General features: G+C 40.1%; 1 protein-coding gene across 7 annotated transcripts in view; it reads right to left on the minus strand.

The window, feature by feature from the left end:
* The window catches only part of hdac7a (histone deacetylase 7a), a 66170-nt gene that overhangs the window by 20921 nt on the left and 32185 nt on the right, over nt 1–13064 (minus strand). For 6 of the 7 annotated variants that reach the window (XM_069693909.1, XM_069693907.1, XM_069693912.1 and 3 more), the window contains 9 exons: nt 4901–5091; nt 4684–4774; nt 3933–4047; nt 3722–3822; nt 2933–3055; nt 2632–2741; nt 1663–1764; nt 780–948; nt 52–257 (listed from right to left, as the gene is read on the minus strand). In XM_069693909.1, the coding sequence (XP_069550010.1) occupies nt 52–257; nt 780–948; nt 1663–1764; nt 2632–2741; nt 2933–3055; nt 3722–3822; nt 3933–4047; nt 4684–4774; nt 4901–5091 (1208 nt within the window). The remainder of the gene's footprint in view (nt 1–51; nt 258–779; nt 949–1662; nt 1765–2631; nt 2742–2932; nt 3056–3721; nt 3823–3932; nt 4048–4683; nt 4775–4900; nt 5092–13064) is intronic. The other variant, XM_069693908.1, reaches the window with a different exon arrangement.

A 13064-nucleotide genomic window follows, 5' to 3' on the forward strand; every position in this document is an offset into this window, starting at 1 on the left:
AAACGCTTTTACTGAGGATTTTTACTAATACAGATCAGAGTGTAGTGATACCTTGCCCAGGTAAGTCTGCTGTTTGAGCCTCTCCAGTAGCTGTGTGTTGTGCTGTTGTTGGAGCAGATGTGTGTGAAGGGCGCGGGGGCTCTGGGGAAGAGGCTCAGAGCGCGTTCTGCTCAGCGGCTTGTGAGGATGAGCGCCTCCCGGAGACAGGTGGTCTAACTGGGGCGCAAACTGTAGCGGAACAGAGTCGAGGCCTGGAACTGGTGGGAGAAATGGGTCAAAAGAGGAGCAAAAGAAATACGATATGTGGGCCAAGAAATGTGCAGACACATTATGCTTAAACACAAATAAGTATAAATAAATGCAAATTTAAATGCAAATTTCCCTGAGCTGCATTGTACACTGATTTGTATTGTTTTGTATGTGTAAGATGGTGTAAAGTTATTTATTGCTTTGACTAAATATAAAAGCCACTAAAATGAAAGAAAAATATATGGTGGTGGATGAAAAGAATTTAAATGTACCAACGACAAAGTAATTTACTTGCAGATGTAAAAAAGAAGTATGTTCTCAATGTCGCCACTGGATGGTGCTCTGACATTTCAGACAATACCGTCACAAAACCACTGCTTTACAAAGTGGCTTCAAGTTGTTGAAAGTACTGCATATGGGTTAATTTGCCAACTTCTTTTAACATCCTAAATCGTGGCGATTTTAGCCCCATAGTATGCCTGAGTGCACATATAGTGATACAAGTATGTGTCCGTGTGTGTGGATCTCACCAGTTAGTAGTGGAGTGTGTACCAGTCCAGAGGGCTCCAGGATGATGACAGGCAAGTGAGGGTTCATCCCGGCCTGATCCTCTCTGCTGAGGGGGAGAAAGACTGGCGAGCCTCCGGCGGTAACCACGGGAACCCGGCCGACCTTCAGAGAGGACAGCTCTACTTCAGCCTGCACACAGTTCAACAACTTTGTAGCTGAAGAAAACACGCTATCTGACATTAAGCAATGATAATAAATTATATTTAGTGTGGCGACAGAAGTTGATCTGTTTTCATGACACAAAATGATTTAAGTTTTGATGATAAAAACTCTCAAGCTACTTACATTTCACAAGTATTAATGTCATAGTGAAACAGCATTTTTAAGAACAATGCCTCCTTTATTTGATGTGCATTCATTCATTTGACTGAGATTTTCCAGTCATGGTGACGCAAACTTTTAAAGGTCTCATATTTTACAGTTTTCTGGTGTTTTATATTCAGTCTTGAAATCCATAAGATATTTTTGTGTACTAACAAGTACTAAATATCCTCTCAATTTAGTTTAAATCTCCTCTCTTAAGCTTCATGCTGGAGCTCTACCAAGAACAGGCTGGACACATAACAAGAGCGTGAGTTTGTGATATCACAAACTACAGAAGTCCAAAATGGAACATCCAAACAGCGTGGTTGCTGAATACAGGCTGTGCTGTGTACATATCTCTGTGGACTGAGCATTTTGACTCTTTCACAGTATTTAAATGGCACATTGACCTAATTTATAATCAAAAAGAAATGGAGATCTGAATGTATACAATTTGGGACTTTTAAGGTTAAGTTTTGCACTCACTGTGTTAAAAAAAAACACAAACTTTTGTGTCAACATAGTCAAATCAGTGTTTACCCTTGAGTTGGCCGGTAGTCCAAGTGTGATGGTGGGCAGAGTGGAGGGACTCTGGATGGTGAAGTTAGCCAGAGTGCCATCTCTGAGCAGCAGCTTCTGGGCCTGGAAATGCCAAACATAATTACTATGAAAAAAATAATACATTTATATTGAAAAATAATTTTGCTCATAACCCATTCACTTTTCTAACCTACATTCTCCACTAAAAATCTTTAATTTTGTTTTATGAGAAAAAGAGAAATTCCATGAAATAAAGACCCCTCCTTGATTTTTGCTAAGCTGTAGAAACACAAATTGTCTTTACTGTGTTCTCTTAATATTTTCTGCCAAAATGTCAGTGTTTACAAAATCTAAATCTACAGTAATGTAAACCAGTATGGTCTGATGAAACCGAAGCTGGTGTTTATCCTGAGGTGTCTTGACACTGGGGAGTAATGAGTCACACATCCACAGCAGGTGTGACAGAGGTTGCTCTGTTGTCTGTGACTTTCTGTGATTAAATGAATTATGTATAAACAGCTGACAAGCAGTGTTCCCACACTCTTGTGTCATGGATTTAAACATTTAATCATTACTCAGCATCTCGCCAAAGCCAATGTACATGAAACTAGTTTTTTTTTTTTTTTTCAATCAAAGCTTGTGATTAGTTGTTTAAAATTTCAATGTTTTTCTATCTCTAAGGCAAAGCATTTTTGTTTTTCAACTTTGGTTTTTTTCAAATCTTTCTCTCTATCTATCCAACTTCATCATGATTTCTTAACTACTATAACGTATTTGCCCAAACCAGTTTTCTATCAAAGAGGTTACGTCTCAAAATGTCGACACACATCGACTAGTATGATGTTAAAAATTGCGTATTTTACTTTCTTTCTCTAATCTTATATGAGATTGTTGTTTCGGGTAGTTTTCCTTTATAAGTAGTCACAATGGACTAAACAACACAATGCATTTGTGTGTTTCTTTGCTGACCTCATGCGAGAGACCGCCTGCAGATGGCAGCAGCCCGTTCTCATTGGGCAGACTGTCATTCGGAGAGCTGCAGCCAGAAACTGGAGTGCTGCTGCTGCTTGGAGACGAGTCTGGGGAAAGACAGGCAGTGGGGGAGTTTATATATGATTATGCATCTTGATTATATTCTAATTACACTACATGTTATCACACAAGTAAGAATAAAATCCTCCGTTTGATTCACTGAAATAATCAAAGATTAAAGCAACAATAATGTATTACTATTATGTTGTGTTTTGCGTTAGTGTGTGTGTCAGGTTACCCAGCGCGTCGGGTACTCTGTGTTTGATGGTGGGCGGGGCACTCTCTTTGCGGGTGAGCGGACTCTTGCGGGTGTTGAGGTGTTTCTTCAGCTTGTGTTTGACCTTCAGATTGGGTTCAGATGCTGACAAATTGGAGCAACATGAGGAGTGTTACTTATTGTGATTATGTAAAAAAAACAAAACCTCCTGCTGTTGCTGACCATTATAATCCAACAAGGAACTTGTTTGCAGGTAATGAAATCTTGCTGTTCACAGCAAACATTTTAACATTTCGTAGCAGAAAAAGCGCAAGTGCAACTAATAACATTAACAATCTCAAATGAAAAAAATCCTATGAATGGACATTAGGTATTACAACATAAAAAAAGTTGTCTTTTAAAGGGATTGAAAGGTATTAGAGACAGACTTACTGATTATAGTAAATGTAAGTGGGCAAAATACATGACTAGCTTTGAAGAAAAGTCTGTTTATCTACTGTAAGTAGTTTCAAATCAAAATCATAAAAGGTTACATAGTGTAACACTGCAGATTAATGTAAATATGATTACTGTTGCATAAAGTAGTGAGTGAAAAGAAATCCGTAAACCATAAAAACAAACAAAAAAATGCTCTCCTCTGAAGTCACATTGGAGGAAAAAGTTGCATGTAAGCTATTCAGCAATTGTCTTTGGATTTTCACAACATGATGTAATTTATCACAGTATCTTGAATTTACAACCTCATCATATTTGTCCTGAACATTACAGCTTCGTAAAGCCAAAATGTGCGGTGGGTGTCCGATGTTTTACCTGCTCTGCGCAGCGGCGTCCCTTCTGACCCGTCAGACGGAGGCTGTGACGGAGATGAAACGACAGACTGAGAGGACACACTCGGGTCTGGGACAAGATTTCTGTGAAAACACAACACACAAAAACAAATATATGTTCAACCACCCGGGTAAATAATCATATCGGACATGTTTGAACTTTAGATTTTAGAGTTGTGTGCACGTTGTGTCACCTGTATGGTACGGGAGGTGCAGTCAGAGAGTTAGTTCTCTCCAGCGCCGCCTGTTTCTGCTTCTTAAGAATCACCTCCTGGAGTTTCTGTTTCACGAGGGAACTCGCCACTGCACCTGTCAATCAACAACACTAACCAGTCAAAAACACAGAAGGACTAACTACAACAGCATGAAAGGAGAACCAAGAAAAATCCCAGCCAAAAATGTATTCAGATTTGTCCCAGACATAATCAGTGACTAATACTAAAACATGTCATAAAGGCAACTAGACAATTCTGTGGGGAATTTCTGCAAATATGTATGACATGCATACATGCATGGATGCATTTGTATGTATGTGAGGTCATTTGTTTGCTTCTATTTCTGCGTGTGTGTGCGCACAGAGGTGACAGCAGGTGCTAGGAGTGATCGAGTCAATATTGACCCAGTGACTTTATGTGCCCAGACCCACAACTATATTTAACTCCAGTGTTGGACCTCCACTTGTCAGGTTATATTTAGCTCTCATTTCAAAGCAAACACCTTTGAAAGTGGAGTAACACTGCTCAACACGGATGAATAGGGTTTCTTTGCAGGGACTTTCCTCTCTGACCACGATCGGCACTCTGGGCCATAATTATTTTTAAAGACGAGGAAATGGTTTTATATAAAGCTCAGCAAAAAAATGACGTTAAATGTTAATTGAAACTTGTAGTAACATGTCAGAGAAGGTGAAGTTTCATTTTGGTGTTTGTGTGTGTGTGGACTCACTTTGTTGACTCTTGTCTTTGTGTTTTAGCTGCTGCAGCTCCTGTTGTTTCTCATGGTGCTCCTGCTCTCGCCTCCTCTGTTCCATATTAAACTACGTCACAAACACACACATATTTATATCATATCAACATAACGCAAATGGTCACAGAAGATCGGTGTGTAAGAAAATACAAACTGCATTTAATCTTTACAGAGATGATATGTTTGTATTCTTTACCCGGATTTGCTGGTGCAGTTGTTGTTGGGAGAAGGAGGTGCGGGGTTGTGGGGAGAACGGGGAGAGGAGTAAAGGCGGGTGCAGCGGGGTGAGGAGCGCCGTGTCCGAACCAGGGCGCATCCCCCGCTCTCCCACCCTGAGGTCCATGGGAAACAAGGTGGCGCACGACACCGGCACTGCCACCGAGGAGTCTGGGAAAAGAGAGGTGATGAAGGGAGAGAGAGGAGAGGACAGGAGAGGGGTGTAAATTTACTTCATCCCAACATCCCAACGGCTCTATGGGAAGTCCAAAGCAAAATGAAATGTTTGGGGGATGACATGTAAAAAGTAAAACTATGCTTTCATGTGACAGATTCTTTGCAGATGTAAACCGCATTGCAAAAATCACCATGAACATTCAGTTTCACATAAAGTCAGCTATTTGACATCATACATTTACTGTACTAATCTGGTTTACATGAAGGAAAGAAAACCATATTTTCAATTTGAAACTTTCAGATGTTTGTTAGTTAAGTAAACAATTTTTTTACTAAATTCACAATTTCTCAATGAAAAATCAATTCACTGTTATGGCCATAACATTTCCTAAAATGAGCACAGAAATTAACCATGTTAAAATAGCCAATGGGAATTTCTGTTATTTGTATTTTCTGTCGGCCTATGTGGTGCAAAATGTAAATTGTGTATATTATGTCTCAAACTCTTACGATGCTAAACCTTCCGAGTGTGACTTAACTACTCCGGCTGCTTATAATAGTGTATTAGGTGGTCTGTCATACAGTTAAAAAGCATCCATAACTAGGAGTGTTGTTTCCTTACTAAGATAATTTAGTCGGGTAAAAAGGACGAGAGTTAGTCTCTTCAGCAACCACCCCAAGGAGCCCCATCCAGGATACTGAACCCCAAAAGAGAGGGAAAAAAAAACCTAAACTAAATGACTTGGTTTTATGCACAGACACTGGGTGGAAATCAACTTTGAGCATTTTTCACACATGAATGTCTGGACTGAAGTTCTTTTTTTTTTGTTAAATTCTACACATTTGATTCAGCTAATTTTGGTTTTGCATTGCGATTCTGTGACACTGATTGATTTGTTTATGGGCATGCGTCTGACATCAGCGTGTTGTCATCTTTTTCCATTTAAATGGAGGAAAATGTATAAACAGATTTATCTTGTTGCCACAACACTACTATTATTATGAGATTACTATTAGTAACCTATTTTTTCACTCAGAAAATAATAAAGTTTTGTCATATTTATGCATTTTTCCAAAGTCGAGTTTTGATATCTCTTTATTGGACCAAATTACAATTAAATGCTTTGTCTCCTCCTCTCTTCATGTGCTACCAGTACTCATTTTTATTTTCATTCCGGTTCTTTTCCGTCTTTCTATTTTGTATCTCGTTGTGTTTTTGCCTGCCTCAACTTTCTGTGATTGCTCCAAAAGTCCGAACCATCCAAAAAGTGTTTTCACACTGTAAACAAGGTGGTTTCAGTCCGGTTCAAACGGAACCACGGTTCGGTAACCATAGTTCCGTTTGAACCAGACAGAGACCACCTCCTTTGGTCTGACCAAATTTTGATCCTGTGGTTCGGACCATTGTTCGAGGCGCCTTTCACACCTGCTTTGTTGGTTTGGAACAAACTGAAAAGTTCAGAAGTCCAGACCAAACAAACAATGTCGGTGTGAAAGCACCTTCAGTGCATTTATATCAGCTGCATAGTTTATTGTATCTCATCCTGCATCTAAAAAAAACACATACAGTGAATAAAATATTAAGCTTGTTTTTGTCTGCCCGATATGAAGACACACACAAACAGACACACACACACACGGATTTCCATGCTCTTTGCATGCTGTTGGGGCTATTTGCATTGCATGGCCGAGTCAATGGGAAATATTGCCTCATCCGGTGCTAAAAACAGGATCCAGGAAGGGAACAGCTTGGGAAAAGGCTGGGGGTGGTTTCTGTCTATGACACACATGCGCGCGCGCACACACACACACACACACACACACACACACACACACACACACACACACACACACACACACACACACACACACACACACACACACACACGGCACCAAAAAATGCAGAGTGACTCACATTAACACAGAAACACAGCTGTAAGCACATACAGACATTCACATGCATGTTAGCACACACTTACAAAAACACACATTCACCAACAAGCTTTCAGAGCACATATAGACACATAATGTCAATTTTCACACCTTTACAAGTGGCACACTCATACACAGCTGCACGCACAAACAGGTTGGAGCAACACCTATTGCAGAAACCCAAAATTTAAACACACACATATCCACAGAGCAGGCGGCCTTGAAATAACTTCATGTGACATCATCTGTGTGCTGCTGCGCCTGGCGCTCAGATGTCAGGCCGCAGTGTGTGAAGTAAATGTCACTCACAGAAAGACTCGGCCCGACGCCAACAACAGCACTGGAAATGGGTGAAAGGGAATAGAATAGAACAGACGGGTATGTTGCTGGTGTTGTTCCTACAAGCTGACGTTTGTGCACACACACACACACACACACACACTGGGATCCTCACCACTTACTGTGGTCTCATTAGAATCTCTATTTGGGTTAATGTGATATAGTAATGTGTGTGTGTGTGTGTGTGTGTGTGTGTGTGTGTGTGTGTGTGTGTGTGTGTGTGTGTGTGTGTGTGTGTGTGTGTGTGTGTGTGTGTGTGTGTGTGTGTGTGTTGCCAAGCGATTTCTGTTATTCCAGCCATGGTCGGCATTCAGACTGTCTCTCTGCATTTGTAGCTCCTAATATGGAGGAGGAGTACTGACACTGCGCATAAACAGACACACACACACACACACACACACACACTGCACATATTCTTTGGAATGACAGCAAGGAATAACAAGGTTATTATTCTGAGAAAAAGGCGAGGAGAACATGCTTATACAAGGAAACAAAGGCTGCTACAGTACACACACACACACACACACACACACACACACACACACACACACACACACACACACACACACACACACACACACACACACACACACACACACACACACACACACACACACACACACACACACACACACACACAGTCTGGAACACCAGTGTCTCTCACTTTCCCTGCCTCCGATGGGTTATAAATAGCAAACACACACTTGCTGTTGTTGATTTTATACTTTGGAGGTAATTTAGAGTATTCTGAGAGCAAAGAGAGCCCAACCACTTCTTCATGGTGTCATTATCACTGACAATTTTAGTTTAGAAAATTCGCAGCAGTGCCAAATGTTGCTAAACTTGTTTATGATTTTAAAGAAGCGTTGGTATAAAACCACTTAGCAAAAGAAATCAATCGTTCTCAAAGGACAGCGAAGTAAAGTGGCTTTTATTGACGTTTAACTCCCTGATTTTCTGTCTTTGCAAACAGTGATCACATTATTAGACACATTTCCCAATTGATTCCTGCTAACTCAAACCTTTAAAGAGTGTGTACTGATCATTTACTGTTATTACTAACTGTAATCAACATTTATCTATTTTAAATAATTAAGAACATTTGAAGCCCTTCGTTGGTTACTCCATGTTTAGTGATACTTCCGCAGTGCTTGAAAAAGTGACCTTCCCTTTCTAAATAATAAAAACTAATCCCTTTAACTCTGCTACCCAGTGGATACATAATGTATTTTAGAATGAATGGAAATAACACAGCTTCCATGTACAGAACATGACTTTAAGTCTCAAAAACATTTCGTGATTTTGTCTCTAAACTTCTGCAACCACATTTAATCCATCCACAGTCTCTCTCCTGGGCCTCTCCAAGTACTATGAGTGTTTTTAGTTCTCTTAAAAGCTGATATTATATTACAGTTCATTACATCTGCGTGTTGTACTCAGAGAAGAAAAACTAATCTTTACCGTGGAGTTGTGATTGTATGTTGATTTCATTTAAATAGCACAGTTTTTCTCAGCGAACAGAGCTGGGAAGGCACGCAGTAGAATAACACACAAAGCATGCACATCCAAGTAGAAACATACAATTAAGCAATAGGTCCATTTGGGAGCAGGAGGTAACATGATACGTTTGCTTTGAGACAGCTCAGAACTGTCAGGGAAGTCAAATAACTATTAAGAAAACAGATGCCCTGTTTAAAACTTAATCAGTACTAATACGAGGAGGATTTACAGCAACGTGGTTTTTGTTCTGTTGCTCCTACAGTTCACAAGATTCACCGCACTTCTTTTGGGATTCTCGGCAACAGACTGCAATTTAAACTTTAAAACTTTAAAACTGCAATTTAATTTAGGTCGAACTGTCCCAGTTCTGTTCATATTTGTTAATCTGTTTGTTTTAGTCTCACACAAAATTTGACAACAACACGTTGGGCTCTAAAAAATTAATTTTGATTATTTTACTGTTAAAATTTACATCATATCAAAACTATTTTTGAACTGCCTGTATAGTTACATAGAGTATATCGTTTTTTGGCAGATTGCCATAAAGGGATTAAGATAAAAGGATGCATGCACATACAGGATATGTTCCATAATGAAGACAACATGATGTCATCTTTACTAAAACAGAGCGTTGCCCACAGTAGCTGTTCAGGGTGTGTAAACGGGAAAGAACTCCAATATGTTACTGCTGCCAAAATTTTAAGTTATTTGAGATCAAAATGTGTTTTTCTGTTGGATTGAATGACGGCATACAAAACCGCGAGATCCTCTTGAAACAATGGCGATAGACGTTTACTTTGTGTGAGTGTGAGTGTGTGTGGGAGAGTCAAGTGTGTCGTTATGGAAATCACCACGGGTGCAGTATGATACCGTTTGTCTGCTCATAGAAGCAGTTGGGAATGTGCTGATTAATCAAACAGATTAGGTTGGTAGGTAGGCTGCATGTTCTCCATACAGACTAAATTAAATGTGTGTGTGTGTGTGTGTGTGTGTGTGTGTGTGTGTGTGTGTGTGTGTGTGTGTGTGTGTGTGTGTGTGTGTGTGTGTGTGTGTGTGTGTGTGTGTGTGTGTGTGTGTGTGTGTGTGTGTGTGTGTGTGTGTGTGTAACTGACCGAGCAAGACAAAGAGTCCATCCCACAGCCTGGCATTGTGGGTAATCCCTTCCTCCTGATTCCTCCCCTTTCTATTCATTTATACTGAACTTGGGTACAGCTCAGTCAGGACTGGTTTTACAGGTAAGACAAGGATATACAAAGTTCTCTCTCTGTAATTTCCTCTGTCCCTTTCTCCCTGCACACCTTCTCATGGAGGGAACAGATGTTGAAAAACAAAGAGAGGACAATAACTCCGAGCTGCAGAAACCATGAAAAGAAAACAAAAAAAGAAAAAAAAATTGGAAAGCTGATGCAAAAAAAAGAGGGCGAAAGAAGTGAAAAGACAAGAAAAGCGAGTTGGTCAGCAATCTTTGACAACCTGCAGATAAGTGGAGTGCTTCTCGACAGACAGCTGACAGCCAGCATAGTGCCACTAGTGATAGACACACCGTGCTAAGTCAACAATCAGCGGAGCAGACGCTACCACTTTGTGTCTCGTTACACGTCCAAATATAGTTCTTCTCTTCTGACTGTACTGCATGCATGAGTGTGTCTGAATCACACTACACCTTTTAGAGGCAACAGCTTCTTTCAGTAGATAAATGTCATTACGCCAGGGTGTCTGTGAGGCTGTAGGAACACACACAAAAAAAGACTGATGCAAATGAAGGGCCTTTAATGTAGGTAAAAGTCAGAAGCAGAGTTGTTAAATCAGAGGGGGAAAAACCCCAAATAAAAGACACAGATGAGAGAAAAAAAAAGCAATTTTCCTTGACTCTATTCTATTATTCTCTGGAAAGGCATCTGTGTTTTTATAATCTCTATGTGTGTGTGTGTGTGTGTGTGTGTGTGTGTGTGTGTGTGTGTGTGTGTGTGTGTGTGTGTGTGTGTGTGTGTGTGTGTGTGTGTGTGTGTGTGTGTGTGTGTGTGTGTGTGTGTGTGTGTGCACGTGGGTTGAAAAGATTCTTTGGATGCTGTGAGCACCAAAAGAAATATAACACTTCTCCTGGCACTTCTTTGTATTATTTATTTGACTCACTGTGCATAATAAAAAGATCCACATGTGATTTGCTTCCTGGGAGTGTCAGTTCAAATATGACTGCACATACTTGTGACATTTGACAAATCACTGTGTCGTTACTGATCCAAGTTCAGAGCGTGTCTTTTCAGCTCTTTGCCAAAGAAGTCGTTTCCGGTTTCATTTAAAGCAAACGAAGGCACGGCCGGAGCTGCGGGGTGAAGGCTGGATTTTCTTAAGCAAGCGAGATGTCTGACCATATGCAAAACTTTAAATAAGACTCAGCAGTAGCAATTAAGGGGCAGGATGTGCTCTTGAGATCACAGCTTGACAGAATACAGAAATGTTTTTGAGAGGAATTTCTGTCTTCTGGTAAAATATTCGTTGAGTAAATCAGAGAGCTGATATTATACAGCAGCAGTTTAGATCAATACTAGAAATTCGCTGAATAAATGGATACTACATTGTACAGTTGGAATGATTATATTGTTGAAATCTTACTATTTTCACTTCCTTATTGAGCAAACCAAAAATAAATATGCTGAAAGTGCATTTTAAACCTTCCTCTCTAGGCAGTTGTCTCTTTTATTATGGCAGAGCAATACAGATAGGAAATCTCTGGGATGTACTGTTTAATATTGTCTGGAGATTTGCACTTTAATTTACACTTAAATCTGATTTTTTTTTTTTTTACTGGTTAACAAAGATTTTGCCATTTGTGATTTCAACATGAATCTGAACAGAGTGGACAATTTTGTGTCAAAGTCGCAACATCAGCAACAGAGACCCCTGAAATGCATTCGAAAGCCGACAGCAATGTAGCAATGAGCCGTGTGAGGTGTTTGAGTTCATGTGTCTAGAATGGAAAGAACGTCACCGTCCAGGACCGAGGAAGGTGCATGAGGACAGGAGCACAACCAGGTGGGGTTTCTTTGACATTCGTGGGGTTGTGCAATGTGAATTTGTCCCACAGGGTCAGACTGTCAACAGATTTGCTGCAAATGACCTGAACAGTGGACTTGGGCTCCAACATCACGACGTGTTCAAAACATGGAAGTTTCTCAACAACACAATCAACGTTTCCCGCCAACCATACTTCCCAGATTTGGCTCCCTGCGATTTCTTTCTGTTCCCTATAAATTTCAGACAAAATTTGATATTTCTCTGCTCATTTTTAGGTCCAAGGTGAAATTGCAAATGCATAAGAAGCAGTGGTCAAAAAAACATCTAACTCCACTGCTGACGTAACTTGAAATACTTACTAACAAAGGTTATCTTTTCCATTTACTGGTGAGAAATCACACACTTGTACATTTTAGAAGTAAGTTTGTACAATAGTATTACAATAGCCTTATTTATGAATAAGTAATATATACTCCTCAAAACCACACCTGATGGAAAGATTCATACGTTCAAACATGTAACGTTTTTTAATTTATCATAAGAAGTTTGTGGGACTAAACCAAAGTTAAAATGTGGTTGCCCTGTGTTAGACATGGCCACTTCAGGGCGTATATTTTGGCAGTCTTCGTCAATATAGGATATGTCAGTTGATATCATTTGTAAGATAATCTCCAAATAGTTATAGACACATAACAAACCTGCATGTGCTAACAAACCTAAAACAGCAGCGATACCAGATAAGACAGAGTACAAAAGTTTAAGAGGGGTAAGCATCTGTATTCGTGTGTGTGTGTGTGTGTGTGTGTGTGTGTGTGTGTGTGACAGTAACAAAGGAAGGTTGATGTATAATGCACCATGGTTCCAGTTTCTTTAGTCCTCACTGAGTTTCCATAAACATCCAGCTCTGCAGTCTATTAGTTCAGCGAGCTCTCAAACACACATCTCTTCTGCATTGTGTTGTTGCTGCTGTTCAAACAAGTGTAGCAGCACAGGACACTATCACAGAATTAGAGGGACAGACAGTTGAGAATCTCTTGCTGCCCTTCGATCTCATCGCCAAACTAGGCTGATCATCACAGTTTGCCACATACATGAACACACATCCAAGGAGTTTCATCCTCCTATTCATTCACATCTCATACATCTCCAGAGAAACACCCGTGTGTGCATGTGCACGCATG

The sequence above is a fragment of the Brachyistius frenatus genome, unplaced genomic scaffold (assembly GCF_029030835.1).
Source record: "Brachyistius frenatus isolate BFR_SWC_R1_liver_20210118 unplaced genomic scaffold, ASM2903083v1 Contig_16, whole genome shotgun sequence".
NCBI lineage: Eukaryota > Metazoa > Chordata > Actinopteri > Embiotocidae > Brachyistius > Brachyistius frenatus.